The sequence below is a fragment of the Astyanax mexicanus genome, chromosome 13, assembly GCF_023375975.1.
Source record: "Astyanax mexicanus isolate ESR-SI-001 chromosome 13, AstMex3_surface, whole genome shotgun sequence".
Lineage (NCBI taxonomy): Eukaryota > Metazoa > Chordata > Actinopteri > Characiformes > Acestrorhamphidae > Astyanax > Astyanax mexicanus.
The window spans coordinates 28,055,735-28,073,267 of record NC_064420.1 but is presented as its reverse complement, the minus strand read 5'-3'; the positions used below and the strand labels follow the sequence as shown (position 1 = coordinate 28,073,267).

The following is a 17,533-nucleotide window of genomic DNA, read 5'->3' as shown; positions in this document are numbered from 1 at the left end:
TGGAAATAATATTTAGCAAATTTTCAACTCACTGTTGCCATTTCTATTTATGTGTTGTTATATAATTATTAACTGCTTAATAAAGGGGTTTAAAGTATTTGCAACTTAAGTATTAACTATTAGTACTTCATAACTCCTTCATAAACCATTCATCAACCTTTATAAAGGTAGTCTTATTTTAAAGTGGTACCGAAATTTCTAAATTGGTCTCAAGAGGACACAAGCTGTAGTGTCAGAGAAAAATGAAGTGAAGTTTTTAAAGAAAATAAGGATGTGCTGAAGTAACACTTAATTATCAATTTACACAGTGTTATCATTTGAACTATGGCATATTATGGAGGCAGTACTATCACCAGTTAGTTTGTGATTACTACTTTCTTTCAGTGAGTGGGAAGGTTGTCTAAATTTATACAATATTTGGTGTTTTCTCAGGTTGACCTTTTTATATACAGTATTTAACAGACTATAAAGCACACCGTATTACAAGGTGCACAATCAATTAATGCCTATTTTCGTACATAAGGTGCACTGGATTATAAGGCACATTTTGAGAATGATAATAAGGAACAGGAGTGTTGCAATGTTTCTGTTTTAATTAGGGTTTAATTTAACAAAACTGTAATTCTAAAAAAAAAAAATAATATTTTTTTTTTTTTTAAGATTTTCTTTTAAAGTTAAATAAGTGCTGGGTGTTAATTACACAGATTTCTCTTTAAAAAAAAAAGCATTTCTATCCCTAAATTGGGAGGGGATAAAATATTTGAGTTATTGGTTTTAGTGTCTTGGCATGACCATCCCTGCAACAATGTGGTCTGGTAGGATCCTTATTGCTAGAATGTAAAAATAAAAGAAAAAACTGAACAACTCAATATACTCAAATAATATTAAAATGGTTTATCTCACATATTTGCAACCAACCCCCCCCCCCCCCTTTGCAAAAACAAAAACTTAAACAAGATTTCAATGTTACATTTCAATAGGGTAAAAATCTTCTGTTTTTTATGTTGTTCTTTGAAAAGTAAAAAGTTCTGTGTAAAGTAGTGAAACGTTCGAAATATTAAAACATTTTTTAATGAAAAACGAGTAAATAATAAGTTAATAATAATTGAACCATTACCTGTTAAAGGTAAGGATCATCATTGCACTAAACATTGATAGAATAATTAGCAATGGAGTTGGTAATGAAATATTCACACTGCTTGTTAGGATTTTTTTGGTTTCAGATATTTTTTGAATAATTAAACATGCACTAGGCCAAACTGACCTGTGACAAATTAACATAACAGGAGAATTAACTTTGCATTAATCACATGTTTGTTTGTTTCTTTTTTTTCACAGAATGTTTGGATTATAAATCATTCCATGGGCCTAAATGGCGGATGGAGCCCAGCGATTTGATGGTGCCGGTAGATTTACCTGAAGAAGAGGCCACGCTCACCTGTGATGCTAAAGGCCTTCCTGCTCCTCAGTACAGGTATTATACTGTCTGCCCTCTTTCTCTTCACCTCTCTTGACCCCTGTCTCCATTCTGACCTGGAGATCAGCTGTGCTTTAACATGTTTCTTAGCTTGTAATGGTCTTTTTTACTCCACTGCTGCAGACTGTAGTAGTCTGAGATGGTAAACTTGGTTCACATTGGTACTACTTTTACTGCTTGTATGTACTCTTAATTGTGTGTCTGAAGAAATAGAGTCGGCTTCAGTGTGTGATGTAAAGCCCAGGCTGACAAATAGTCTCTGTTAAGATCAGCATTATCTGTGCTGTGGTCAGTTACTGCTTTCTATTGGTGGCTAATGAATTATGGATTTGGTGTCTTGAGGCTGCACCTACAGGATCTATTCCCAACAAACTGCAGTGTTTACCTCCAGCGGCTGCAGCTGGGGCAGTCACTCTTAATGAATGCATTAAAACAACTACATCAATTAAACATGGACTCCATCAGTGCTCTGCATCACTGAACGCACACCACGCCAGACACCGAGCGCAATATGTGCATATTTTATTAAACAGGTAATGTAGGGTGGGAGTATGACAGTGGTATCATTATCATGTTAAATTACAGCACAATACATTTTTAAAAATGCCATCTGTATTTCCATTACTTCTAGAGCCCTGAACAGAAAGAAAGAAATAAAAAAAAGATGTGTAGACAATGTAAAATAAGCATGCTGAAAAAACTGCATGGTAACAAGTATATAAACAGCTCTGGCAAAAAAAAGAGACCACTTAAAAATAATGTTTTTTTTTTTTATTTTACTGAATTGAAAACCTCTGGAATAATAAGCAAGAGGAGTGGCATAAATTTATCCAAAAACAGTGTGTAAGACTGCCAAGGAGAACATGCCAAGGAGAACATGCATGAAAACCGTGATTAAAACACATATTTATTCCTCCAAATATTGATTTCTGAACTCTTAAAGCTTTATAAATATGAACTTGTTTGTTTTTTTGCATTATTTGAGGTAAAAAATCTCTGCATCTTTTTTGTTTTTTCAGCCATTTCTCATTTTCTGCATTATACGACACTAGTAAGGAACAGGGGTGTTGCATGTTTGCCTTCTAATTCAGCAGGTCTCGCCACTGGTTTCTTTTACATTTAAATGAGCGCTGAATGTTAATCTACACACATTACTCTTTTGAAAAGAGAAATGGAAAAAAAAAGATTTTCACTAATGCCGCCCGACAGCACAACACTGAAGAACCACTAAGTGTTCCAATAAGCCAGGGTGACATTAGCTAGCAGTTTGTCACATGTAGCTTGTTTTAACACGCTAAACACACAGACTACAGTTCGATATACTCACCTCTGTACAGCAAAAGAGCTAGCACTTAGTGTGGTTAGTGACTAATGCTGATGCTGCTCCAGCAGTGCTAGCCAGGGTTAGCAGCAGAGAGCTAGTGCTTAGCACGGTCAACAGATAATACTAATACTGCTTCAGCTTTAGTACTGGAGAACTAAACTGAAATTCCTGTATAATGCTTCACTCCAGCGGAGTGTATACATTTTGCTCTTTTTATAAGAAGTGAAGTGTGCTTCTGGTCCAGCCTTGTGATATAACCTCAAGCACAATGCACACAGCAATAAGAGGGATAATATTAAAGTAAAGAGAGATTTTGTATTACAATCTGTGTGAGGGATCTGCAGTTGTGTATTGGAATTGGATTGGAAACGAATCAGTCCATCCCTTTTTATTGCAATTTTGGCTGGAAATGATAGAAAGCTGCTGGTGTGTTTTATGTGCTTATGTGGGTATAATTTTCTAAAAAATCATCAGTACGCCTTATAATCCGGTGCGCCTTATGTATGATTTTTACCAGTTAGGTTGTAAGGAGTAGTAAAGCCACTCCACTTAAGTACAGTGTTATACAGGAGTTTAGCCGCTAAGCATGCTGAGCTCTAGCTCTTTCTCCGTTCAGAGGTGAGTATTATCGGCCTGTAGCCTGCTGTTAACCCTAGCTAGCACTGCTGGATCAGCATTAGCCGCTAACTGCTAGCTCTTTTACCGTTCAGAGATGAGCATATCGGACTGTAGTCTGCATGTTTACTGTGTTAAAACAAGCTACGTGTGACGAACTGCTACCTGATATGATCCTGGCTTACCGGAACACACAGGGTTCCTTAGTGTGGTGCTGTCTGTCTGCATTAACTAGCGCTAACCGTTGCTAGTGCTAGCGTTTAGGTGCTAATGCTGCTGCATCCAGCCTTAGTGGAAATCTGGAAATCTAAGCTTACTGTAAATAAATGGAAGTGCTTTACTCACCCAAATAAACAGTTTTCAGGAGAGAAATCTGTGTAGATTAACATCCAGTGCTCGTTTGACTTTAATTTAAAAAAGTTTTTTTTTTAAATTATGCTTTATGCTAATTTATTTAGTTAGCTTAACTTTATTTAACTTTGATACACCCCCCACCACCACCAAGCAGCGAGACCTGCTGAATTAGTAGAAAAACATGACGACACCCCTGTTCCTTACTAATGTCGCATAATGCGCCTTATAATCCGAGGTGCCTCATAGTGCGAAAAATAATGCTTCACTAATTGAGATGTTGTATTTTTGTCATATAGCACACAGTGTGATTTGCCTTTGTGGACATTTGGAAGCTGAACAAACCCAGATCTATAGTCTTTTGGATTACATCCCCTTGTGTCTACAAACTTCCAGCCAAGCCCGTAAATAAGCTCTCCCTTATGCAGCTATAGACACCTAATCTTAGCGCAGTCAGTCAGTCCGCTCCAGCAGCACGTCCTCCACTGTCTTGGGAGAGGATGATTGGAGAGGCCGGTCTTAAGGAAATGAATCTTTAATCACTTCCCTGGCTTACCGCTGTCCCCCCCTTTGTGTGGAAGGCCCGTTTCTCTGCTCTCCTTATAGATGAGCAGTGGGTGTTTGGCTTTGCTATACGCTCTGTACCTTCCTCTCGTTCTTCTTTCCCTCTCTCCTGGCCGTGCGCTGCCGGCTTTATGCATTCCCAATATCGCAGCCTTCGCCCAGGCATCTTTCTTGATGTGCAAATGGGTCCGAGCCCTTTTCTCTCTCATCCTCGGCTAGCGCATAGTGCACAGAATCCGAGTTGTCAGCCCACGGAATAAATTACCCCAGGAAGGTCACGGAAGTTCAGAAAAACCAAAGGTAGATGGAGGTTTAACACAATATATTGAATAACTTAATCTTTATCTCAGGATTGGCATTCACTCTAGTGATGTCAAAAAGGCCTGCAATACATAAAAATAACACATTACTCACAGCCAGTTTTTACTAGGACTTAGGTGTGGGCGATAAATATAATATTAGAATACCTCAGTAGCTATATTGTCTGATGTCTGAACACTTAGAACATAAAATACTAAGTGATGAAACAAATGACAACTGATTTCTATTCAACTAATCATGTTCTATTTTTCATGAAATATACAGTCATTCAGTGTAGTGATGAAGTGAATGCTGAGCTTTTTAACAATATACTTGGAAAAGCTTATTGAGACATTTTATTATTATTATTATTATTATTATTATTAATATTATTGTAATTATTATGTACACATTTATACCAAGAAACTGGACAGAAACCTTTAACACATGCAAAAAAACCTAACACAGCATAATAACAGCTCTAGTGTGAATTCCAGTATCAGTATCCAGTATATTGTCTCTGCATTAAATAAACCTTTTTTCTGCATAACAATAAGTTAACACATTCTTTGGAATTGGAATTGCAACAGAATAATAACAGAATAAATATGTAAATATTTAAATAAAAATCTGATCAGTGTAAGATATGGACTAAAAATGATGTCTGATAGCGCTTTTGGATATCCTGATATTGATGTAAAACATGAGAAATTAAGATCCCAAATTATTATTATTATTATTATTTTTTCATCTAGTTTGGCTGCACTGATGTTTCCAGGTTAAGAAGTGTTAAGTGTTAAGGTTGTGTCAAAAGTTGCACAACAGTCTTTTATTTCAGATTCAATATGTAAATTAAACGAATGGGAAAATAACATATCTGAACAACCCAGCAAGTAACATGGCAGCTTTAAAGATGGTGGCCATGTTCCAAACACGACCTAAAAGAAAGTTTAGTTTTGTGTAAGTGTTCACTGTGTACTTAATCTTACTCTACCTCTACCTCGATCTACCTCATTCTACCTTGCTTTAGCTCACTCTCATTCACTCTACCATGCTTTACCTTTCTTAGCTCACTCTACCTCCCTCTACCTCATTCTACCATGCTGTGCTTTACTCTACCTCCCTCTTCTCCCTCTACCTCACTCTACTTCCTTCTACCTCACTCTAACTCACTCTACTTCCCACTACCTCACTCCACCCTCCCCTACCTTACTCTATCTTGCTGTTCTTTACTCTACCTCACTCTTCTTCCTCTACCTCACTCTACTTCCTTCTCCCTCACTCTAACTCTCTCTACCTCCCACTACCCCACTGTACCCTCTCCTACCTCACTCTACCTTGCTGTGCTTTACTCTACCTCACTCTACTTCCTTCTCCCTCACTCTAACTCGCTCTACTTCCCACTACCCCATTGTACCCTCTCTCTACCTCATTCTACCTTGCTGTGCTTTACTCTACCTCACTTCTCCCTCTACCTCACTCTACTTCCTTCTACCTCACTCTAACTCACTCTACTTCCCACTACCCCACTCTACCGTACCCTACCTCACCTCTGCCTCGCTCAAATTCACTCTACCATGCTTTACGTCCCCTACCTCACTACCTTCCCCTTTCTCACTCTATCTCCCCTACCTCACTTTATCTCACTCTACCATACTCTGCCCCGCTGTACTTCACTCTACCTCACTCTACCCCACTCTTTCCTCCTCTACCTCATTCTACCTTGCTCTGGCTCGCTTTAATTCACTCTACCATGCTTTACCTCCCCTACCTCACTACCTCCCCTTACCTCACTCTATCTCACTCTACCATACTCTGCCTCGCTGTACTTCACTCTACACCTCACTCTTCTCCCTCTACCTCACTCTAAGTCGCTCTACCTCCACCTACCCCACTCTACTGTCCCCTACCTCATTCTACCTTGCTTTGCCTCGCTCTATTTCACTCTACCATGCTTTATCTCCCCTACCTCACTACCTCCCCCTACCTCACGCAATCTCCCCGACCTCACTCTATGTCCCCTATTTCAGTCTTCCTCTCCCTACCTCAGTCTACCTCCTCCTATCTCACTCTACCATGCTCTGACTCGCTGTACTTCACTTTACCCCTACCTCACTTCACCTTCCATTTCTCCCTCTACCTCGCTATTCCATGCTGTATTTCAATCTACCTCACTGTTTTTGCCTCTACCTCATTCTACCTCCCATATCCACTAAACCTTACTTAAGATAATAAAAACAACCATATCTTAATATAAAGGTTATCCTCTGTATGCAGTTTCTTTTTTAAAATAATGTGCGCGGGTGGTTTGTATAGAAATGGTTTGGATTCTGGAGGGACGTCACTTAACTAAGGATAATCTTGAATAAACTATTAGGTACAATTAGGTACAATGTTGAAAAAAAAAGCACACAAAAAAACAAAAGCATGAAGCTAAATTTAATTGCGTTTATAAAAATAGCCAGACAGATGGTAGTACAGTCTCAGTTTGTTCAAATTAGAATATGTATCATGTATCTCTCAGTACAATTGAAACACCACTATTAATTACCTCACAACAAGCTAATCTTCATCTTCTCTGCCAGACAGCAGTCAGTATTTAGTGTATCTGGGGAGTTTTTTTTTTTATTGGAGGGGATGTTAAAGGGTTAAAGAAGGGTATAAATGTGAGTGCAGTAATATTTGCCTTTGAGCAAATTGCCTTTGATGTTCCATTAATAAAATATAACCATTCTGTGTCCACCATCCAGTTCAATTTACCTGGTCTCCTCTGTGATTGGCATCTTGCACAGTTTTCAGCTTGGATCTGTTGAGATTTGTATGCAGCAGCAGAAATGCGAGCCACGTCAGGAAAACAAGCAGTACATACAGTAGTCACACGATCCACAGATTAAGAAGTCGAGCCTGCAGTATAGGAGTCTGCTTCTCGATCTTTTCCCCTCTGATCTCCAGCCAATATTTTTTGATGATAGCAGCCCAATACCCCTTACCCGTCTGCACCAATACACCATCGTTTCTTTTCATGTATAACTGTGTACTTCCCCAGATGAGTTGCAACAGATGTTCAGATGAATCGAGGCGTCAGTCAAACTTAAAACAAAATTATGCAGACCGGTCTTTGACCACATCACATCTAAAGCTCGGCAGCCCTTACTCACAAGATGTCTTTTCTGCCAAAAATGTTTTTTTGATGGATAAACATCAAAGCATAAACATCGGACAACTCTGTCAAATCCCCTTGCCGAGTCCAGGCGTGATGAATCGAGAGCAAACTGCCGAGAAGATTTGATTTAATCCACTGACAGCCTTCAATAAACTTCCATGATTGGAGACGGAAATGTGTCTTGTATCTTGCGCTCATAAGGAGGAACCCTGTGAATTAGGAAGCGATCGTTTTGAGAGAGTGTGTCAAGAACAAAGCAGCATTCGCCATCGACTGCCCTGTTGGGTGTTGTGTGATGAATTAGCTTTCCTACTAGGTGTTAGCCGCTAATGCCGCTAGTGCATCCCCCTTACTGAAGACTAAGCTGCAATTCATTTCTGCTAGATTGCTCTCTGCTAGGGTGTCAAATCTTGCTTTTGCTTTTATGGCAGTGGGCTCTGTAAAATATCTCTCGCTTTGATTGGTATTTGAGAGTGTACAGTGGCTGCCTCACAACCAAAAACATAAATATATTTTATTGAGATTTTAAGATTTCCTTTTGCTACACAAAGACCCAATCCCATTTTACTTTTTGGCCCTACCCCTTACCCCTACCCCTCTGTTTTGTTTGTGCACGCCAAGAAATAGGGGTATCCCAATTCTTGTTAGGTTGGAGGGGTAGGGGGAAGGGATATTATATTATATGGATATTTCTTAGATGCACACCTCAAACCGAGGGGTCTGAGAATCACTGGTAGGATGGTAGTATTTTCCTTGTTAAAAGTGATTAGCACTTTATTACCATAGTTTATTGTGTAGTTTTAATGTTGCATGGCCAAAGTCTTTATGACAAGTATTAAAAACATCATTAGTAGTTTGTCTCAGTAGCTAGCTAACTTATTTAACTTTTCTGTTCCACCTTAAATGGTGCAACAGACGGCAGGGGCTGCAGCATTTAAGGCGGAAAGGAAAATTATAATAAAATAAAAGCTAATCAAAGCTACGTTCAGCTCCCCATCACAGAGGAATTAATGAAGGGACAATAATAATTAATTTCTGCACCACCTTGGGATTCCTCATGCGGAATCAACCCAGGTCGTCAGAGTCGCGATCCTATACACTATCCCTGCCCCAGCTAGTGAATTGGGACACAGCCATGAAAAAACGCAGTTATAAAGAGATAGGGAGCCCAAGAACGAGCGCGGGTGGAAACTAAAGTCATGCCGAGCGCAACGGAGAGACAGGGGAGGAACGTACACAAAATCTGGCCAGAGAGACATTTTATTTATTTTTTCCATTATAGTTCAAACAACCAGTCAACCAAGTCAGCCTGATCTAAATTCTATTGAACTTCTGTGTCAAGCCGTGGAAATTGCTGTTCAGAGAGGCTCTCTATCCAACCTGCCTGAGCTTAAACTACACAAAAGAATGGGCAAGAATCTCATCAAGAATTCTCTATATGCGCAAAGCTGGTTGAGGCATACCTCTAAAGACTTGCAGCTGTAATCACAGTGAAAGGTGTTTCTACGAAGTATTGATATACGCTTCCTAGATTTTTATTCAATTTTGTTCCACTCTTCCACAATTATGTTCTACTTTGTGTTGGTTTGTCATGTAAAATCCCAATAAAATACTTTTACGCTTGAGGTTGTAAGGTGAGAAAGTGTGAAAAAGTGAAGCGATACGTGAGTGTGCTTTCACGCTCGTGTCGAGTCACTCGACACTCGGCAGTAAGAGGGAGCCAAGCTTCTCGCTTTGGTAGCCAGTTGAGTGGGGCTGGCCTGGGCTGGCGTGTGGCGTACGAGTTTGGACGAGATTTCTGTGTTGGCCGCAGATCGAGCCTCGAAACGAGCCGGGGATCAGACCGCAGATCACGCGCCGGCTGCCGTGGCTTTCTCTCCCTCCAGGGTGAATCTACAGGTGCAGGGCGTCTGAGCTCCAGGAGATGAAGGAGTGCAGACAGTGGGAGAGAGAGAGAGGGAGAAAGAGAGAGAGAAAACGAGAAGATTGAGCAGATGAGCCTGCAGCTCCAGAGCCCAGAGCGCCAGTCTCATCACCGGCCAAGCCGTTCCTTCCTGTTCCATACAAAATTGATATGAACAGCAGGGTTGACTAGAGTTCAGCCGTGGTGACACACGAGACACCAGCGCTTTCCAGAGAAGCCCTGAGGTGGATGTAACCTCACTTCACACCTCCTCTACTCCCTGTGCTCCTCACTCCCTCACTCTGCCACTCTCGCTCACTCGCTCTGTTTGCGGGCGCGTGTCAAGTGGCCTTCATCAGACCTGGTTCTCTGGCAGCATCTATTTTTAACCGGATCGCAACTGAACTGAGACTGGCCTATTGATGCCGCTTGCTGCTGCTTCTTCTGCTGCTTTCTTCTGCCGCTGCCACAATTTGCATCTAGCTTAGAACTGCTGTGAACTGCATTAGAAGCGGTTGGCGGCTTGGCCGGAATGCGAGTGGCGTGATTGCCTCTAATGCGCGGATGTTAAATCAGGGTCTTACCCCCTGATCCACTTCGTGTTTGCACTCTGTACGTGCATCTGCTTGTACAGATAATGATTGTGAAAGAGCCCGAGCGTTAAAATGTTTTTTATTCCACAGGCAAGGAATAAAAGCACACAAAACGAGGAATAAAAACATTCTGCAGTCTTCTTTAGGACAAGGGTTGCACATGGTTAAACATGGTAACACATGCAAAATTGCATCCCAGCAACGAATGGCACGGTTAACCTATGGCACCGCCAGAGACAGCTGTCGAGAAAAGGCGAGTAGTGCTTTGGAATAAACGTGTGAATTCACGTTCGCCGACACGTGGGCGGTAGCAAACCAGCCCATGTCCTGCCTGCTTCTCTTATCTGCGAATGCTGAGAATTTCTGATAGCGAATGTGCAAAACATTTCACACATCGACCCAATAAACACACCAGGAGGTGCAGGTAATACTGTCGTCATGGGGATTTGAGTGTCACACAATCCTCCAGGCGTCGTAGGCTTCGGCTCCTTCACAAGTCCCCCTCGCCCCCCACCCCCCACCTCTCTTTCTCTAGGTGCTATTTTCATGCTATCGTGAAATTAGCATGTGCTGCCAGATTCCTCTTCTCTCCGCATCAGTTCCTGTGCACAGCCTCAGCCATGGGAGTAATACCGATACCCAGTCAAAAAGACAAGGAAACAACTGGCAAGGGCTGGCAGATCAGGGTCCTCAAATGATTTCCCTAATGCCATGCTTTGAGCTCATTCCTCCAGGACCATCCTGGCTTCTGAATGGCGCGCTGGCTGGCATGACCTCTGGTGGGCCCAAGTCCAGGGCTCTGGTGACTGAGGCAGCTGAAGTGTGAGCAAGCAGGATTGATGACCCTCTCTAGTGGTAATTAAAGGCCAATAAAGGGAATGAACCGAAAAAGAGCTGCAAAATACCAACCGCACAGTTTAAAAGCCAGTGACCTAAATCTGCACGGAGAACCGACTCTGCACAGAGAGCCGGCTTTCACCAACACCTGATACCACAGCTGTCAGGATGAGTTTAAAGAAAGTACTTTAAACTCTTAGAAGTTTTTGCACTTGTGGCAGATGATAACGTGAGTATGCTGTGTGTTTAAAATGATTGTTAAGCCCTGTCCGGACACGATTAGTTTCTCAGGGGGTATCCATGAAAGACTATGTACGTGTTTTTCTCAGATGTCCTCTGAGAAAATTACAGGCAGAATTACCTGCTGTATTTCGCTGAACTCTGTGGTCCTACGGCGAAGTAAGTCCCGTCCAGATCGACGTCTGAGTTTCGTCACCTCGCGTCTAATAAAATATTTGTCACACACCGTAATTACACGTTGGGTGCGCAATTCTACGGAGATCCATGTAAACACCACAGCAAATGGAATTGGAGGAGCTACTAAACGCGATGTCATGTGACCGAGAAAACCTAAAAACTCACTGGTCCTCCTGTTTTTTCTAATTGAAGTCTGAATGCAAGAGTTTTATCACTGAGTAGAAGTGTGAAATATTTTCCACAGACACCCCCTGTCAGGTCCTTGAAAGATTGAGAATGTACATTCCCAACTTTCAGGTGATTAGAAGGGTTCAAAAAATATGTTTTGAACAGCAATTTGAGCAAGCTCCTACCATTTGTGAGCAATATACCCAGGACTGGCACTAGACAACACAATAATTATGTATGTCAAATTCTGGTTTATGCTAAACCAAATTGGGCATTTTTCCAAAGTTTGACCTCCCATTACTCCAAAATGCTACAGTAATGGAACTTGATACTTAAGTCATTAATAGTATAGAAATGCTTCTTCAACAATGTAATGGTGCTATTTGTTAACAGTTTGATTTGCTGGTTTTATAGAACTTTCTTTCTGGTTTATGCAAAACCGAATTGACATTTTCCGTAGGTTTGACTTCCCATAACTTTGTTTATGTTGGGCTTTATGTTGGGCTTTATAACACCATGTTTAAACTAACTCCCTAGTGTGGAAACTGTATGTAATTGCCTGATTAGCTGTGATTTTATTTATGGTATTTAGGGAGGGTCTGATAAAAATGGTATAGTTGTCATATATACATTAAATACGTGTGACTAACTAGTTTCTTTCATGGTACAGAGACTTTTTTCACAGGGTTCTGAGAAATATAAGCTCAATTGTTGTGAAAACACAAGTTACTCTGCTATGGATGGATGGATAGATGGATACTTTATTAATAAAGGAAATTTAGGATGCAAGATATGGGAATGCAAGAAAGTGATTACATGCCTGTTGTAGATTGTTATTTTTTTTCCCTATACATTGTTTTTAACCATGTTTTGTTGAGAAATTCTAACTTTATTGATCACAAAAGAAATAGGGAACCCTATGCAAGAAATGGTAAAACAAGAAAGTAAATACAAGCCTGTTGTATTTGTTGGACTTGTCATTACCATATTTGTCAGACTACAAGGCCAACAGATTATAAGGCGCACTATCAATGAAAGTCTCTTTTATGGTCTGATTTCATGCATTAGTAAGAATGCATACTTGAAGTGAACAAGGGTTTCGCCCTGTTTCCCTTCTGATTTAGCAGGTTATCCAGCCATGGTTAGCGCTAGTAAATGCCAACCTAATAGAAGTAGACTGAGGAACCCTGAGTGTTCCGGTAGCCCAGGGTGCTATCAGCTAGCGGTTTGTCCCATGTAGCTTGTTTTAACAACTCTGAACATCAAAGGAGCTGGCGATGTGGTTAGCAGCTAATGCTAATGCTGCTGCACTCAGCCATAGTGCTGGAGAAACTTCACTGAAGCTCCTATATAATGCTGTACTTCAGTGGAATAGCTTAACTGCTTCTGATTGGTAAAATTCATACATAAGTTGCATCATATTGTCGATTTTTTGGGAAAATTAAAGGATTTTAAGTGCACCTTTAAAAAAGTCATATAGAAATAAAAGCAGTGCAGCCTCAAACCTCAAACTCAATATGTGGTACATTTAGTAGGCATGCCATTATGTAATAGCGCAATTACATTTACAAGAGTGTAACACAGCGGTTACCATATGGTAGTGCCAAATAGCAACAATAGCGGTGACTAAACGTTCCCTTTTCTATGAGTGAAAGCTCAATTATCTGTCACAGCGTACTCAAAAATCTGTAGCGTGTTTTATTTGTACGCTGCCACATCCGAAGTGATTTCTAAATCAGCTCGAGGCTCAAGTCTGCGGAAACCTGCTGAGGATTGCGCAGTGTGTGATTATTTGTGTCTCTGCAGGTGGTCGCTGAACGGCACACTGATTGATCTCAGGGCCGACCCTCGCCGTCGGCTGTCTGGGGGGAACCTGGTCATTAGGAGTCTGGATCGGGCCCAGGACGCGGGAATCTACCAGTGCACTGCCTTCAACCCTCTGGGAGCCATCCTCAGCAGGAGAGCCAGCCTCCAGTTTGCATGTGAGTCACCCACTGTAAATATACCACAGCATTCTCCTGACCCAGTGAGAGACGTCTGCTGTTAGCACTGCTTACGCTGAACATTGTTCTGTAAAAGGTCAGAAAAGGCCATTTTCAACCCCAGCCTAGACCAACGTTGGCCGACATGGCCAAAGTTTTTTTTTTTTTTTATCACAAGGCATTCCATTCCAAAAATACTCTCAGCTGTCAGCTATTAAACATGGTGGTGGTAGCATCATGCTCTGGGACTGTTTGGCTCTCACACTGAAAAAAATTATGAGTAAAATGTACCTAAAAAAAGTTTCGCAACTTTATGCATTTGCTTTTTTAAAGTAAATTTAATTTCAGGTAAATTTAATTTCAGATAAATTTGAGTAACTTCAACTTGGTTTCAAGACTTAAATGTTACATAGAGGAAATAAGTGAACTGAACTTCAGTCAATCCTTTCTTTTAGTAAACTTTACTTCATTTATTTTGGCTGAATCAATCTGTCAGGGCCAGACAGGAATGAGACTGGTGCAGATACAATAAAATAACTTTTATTAAAGTTATAGAGTAGACAGGGGTAGTCAACAGAAACAGGGTCAGTACCAAAAATGCACAGTGTAGAGAAACCATACCATAACCGGAGGACAGTCCAGAGTTCATACACAGGTAGGCAGTATCACAGGGTAGGCAAAAATCCAGAGTACAATAAACAGTCCAGGTCATACACGGTAATCCAACACAAGGGAGCAGGCAAAAATCAAAGTCGGTAGAAAACAAAAACAAGATCATACACGGAGAATAGCAAGGGCAAGAGAAACGCTTTGTATTGTAGGATTTACCAAACAGATACTCGGCGAGGTGTGAGCGTGAGCATGGTCCTTAAATACACTGAGTAATCAGTACTCGGGACTTCCTGGTGGCGTCATGTGACGTGTCATGTGATCGGGAGTGTGTGTTGTGTCATGGAGTGGTGCGTTCTGGGTATTGTAGTTGTTACTGTGAGAATCGCAGATAGAGCTGGATGTGGGAGACACAGACGTGCTTTCAGCACCAGACATGACAGTACCCTCCCCCTGAGGGCCCGGAGCGGAGGCAGAACGGGGCCGACCCCGGCGACGACCACCCGGCGGACAGGGAGTACCGGCGGGAGGTGCAGGTGTCGGAGCGGAGGTGCCAGACAGACGGGGCTCACCAGAGCGAGAAACCCGACGAGTTGGAGCAGAGGAGGTTGGAGGACGCTTGGGACGTCCACGGGGCCTAGGAGCAGGCTTACCAGGAAAACGAGCATGAAACTCCACGAGCAAGGCAGGGTCCAGCACGTCTTTGGCAGCCACCCAACAACGCTCCTCCGGACCATACCCCTCCCAATCGATAAGGTATTGGAGTACACCCCCACGTCTGCGTGAATCCAGCACCTCCCGGACAGCATACGTGGACGACCCCTCCCCCTCCACAGCCGCGGGTGGAACATCAGCCGGTGCAGCGTCAGCGAGCGGACCCGGGACCATAGGCTTGAGGAGAGATACATGGAAAGAATTATTAACACGATACTGAGGGGGTAACTCCACCTTGTAAGTAACTTCATTAATACGTGACAAAATCTTAAGAGGACCAATAAACTTAGGCAGGAGCTTTCTACAACTACCCTCAAACCTAAAGTCCCGGGTAGAGAGCCACACCCGATCTCCTGGTTGGTAGTCTGGGTTGTCACCACGGTGCTTGTCAGCACGCTCCTTGTACACGCGCAGTACCTCAGAGACTTTACGATGCGTGTCTTCCCACACCTGCTCACTGCGCTTCATCCATTCATCCACAGCCGGCACATCAGTGGACACCGCTGTCCAAGGAGCTAGAGGAGGCTGAAAACCCAGAACACACTGAAAGGGGGTGAGGCCAGAGGTAGTGTTAACTAGGGAGTTTTGTGCTATTTCAGCCCAGACGAGGTATTGTGACCAATCAGTGGGATGTTTGAAGCAGTATGTGCGGAGGAATTTCCCGAGTTCCTGATTAACCCTCTCACATTGACCATTACATGTGGGGTGGAACCCAGAAGTGAGACTGACATGTACACCGAGATGTTCAAAAAATGCCTTCCACACACGAGAAGTAAATTGAGGACCACGGTCATACAAAATATCTTCGGGGATACCAAAGTGTCTAAATACATGCATATAAATAGCTTGAGCAGTTTGGAAGGCAGTAGGCAGAGCTGGGAATGGAATAAATTTAACCCCTCTAGAGAAACGATCAACAATAGTGAGAACTGTAGTATAACCCTCAGATACAGGCAGATCAGTAACAAAATCAACCGCTATATGCGACCAAGGTCTCTCAGGTACAGGGAGAGGTAGTAGCTTACCGGCTGGAAGGGTTTTAGGCGTTTTACATTGCGCACAGACAGAGCAGGAGGTAACGAAAGAGTGAACATCAGCACGCATAGAATCCCACCAGTAACGGGCAGAGAGTAATTGTAAAGTGCGTGTGACACCAGGATGACCAGAGGTTAAAGCGGAATGAGCCCAGGTGATGAGCCTGTCTCGAAACTGAACGGGTACGAACGTTTTACCCTGAGGACAGTCCTCAGAATTGGGGAAAGCTTGCGTGAGAAGAAGGCTACAGGAAACAATTTGGGTGGCGACCCACTACGCTGAGAGAGAACCGCGCCAACACCCGATTCGGAAGCGTCCACTTCCACTAAGAAGGGAAACTCGGGATTAGGGTGCCTAAGTACAGGGGCAGAAGTGAACGCAGCTTTCAGCTCACTGAAAGCGCGATCTGCTTCGGTTGACCACTTCAGGATTTTAGCAGCCCCCTTAGTGAGAGCAGTCAGGGGCGCAGCAATGGAGCTAAAGTTACGGATGAACCGCCTATAAAAATTAGCGAAGCCAAGGAATCGCTGGAGTTCTTTAATGGTCTGGGGCACTGGCCAATTAGTAACGGCAGTTACTTTCTCATCGTCCATAAGGACACCGGAGGAACTGATAACGTAGCCGAGAAATGTGACCCTTTGAGTGTGGAACTCACATTTCTCGGCTTTGGCAAACAGACTATGTTCTCTCAGGCGTTGGAGAACTTGGCGGACATGCTGAATGTGTGTGGGGAGATCTGGTGAATAGATAAGGATATCGTCTATAAAAAGGACAACAGAGTGATTAATGAGATCGCGAAATATGTCATTCATAAACAACTGGAATATAGCTGGGGCGTTAGCGAGACCGTAGCTCATGACCAGGTATTCATAGTGGCCGTTGGTGGTGGAAAACGCCGTTTTCCATTCGTCACCTTCCCTGATGCGAATGAGATTATAAGCGCTACGGAGATCGAGTTTGGTGAAGTACACGGCATTACGTAACTGTTCGAGAGCTGCTGGGATTAACGGGAGTGGGTAAGCGAACTTTTTAGTAATGTCGTTTAAGCCTCTGTAATCTATGCAGGGTCTCAAACCCCCATCCTTCTTCTTCACGAAGAAGAAACCTGAACCAACTGGGGATTTGGATGGGCGAATGAAACCCTGCGCAAGAGCTTCACTAACATACTCTTCCATAGCCTTCTCCTCATCACGAGACAATGGGTACACACGAGCTTTGGGCAGTACAGAACCCTCTATTAAATCAATAGAGCAATCATAGGGGCGATGCGGAGGTAACTCAGTAGCTTTAGCTTTACTAAACACATCAGAAAAATCATAGTACTCGGAGGGAATATCAGGGGTATCTACAGAATTAGGGCTTTCGACAGAGGTAGATTGCAAAGAGAGTGAAATTAAAGATAAACAGTTCTCACGACAGAAAGGAGACCAGGCAGTGATGTCTCCCAGGCTCCATGAAATGACGGGGTCGTGTGTCTTTAG

General features: G+C 42.5%; 1 protein-coding gene across 1 annotated transcript in view; it reads left to right on the top strand.

The window, feature by feature from the left end:
* The window catches only part of cntn3a.2 (contactin 3a, tandem duplicate 2), a 167,982-nt gene that overhangs the window by 41,370 nt on the left and 109,079 nt on the right, over positions 1–17,533 (top strand). Inside the window, exons 3-4 of the mRNA XM_022677584.2 lie at positions 1,339–1,474; positions 13,519–13,694. Of these exons, the coding sequence (XP_022533305.2) occupies positions 1,339–1,474; positions 13,519–13,694 (312 nt within the window). The remainder of the gene's footprint in view (positions 1–1,338; positions 1,475–13,518; positions 13,695–17,533) is intronic.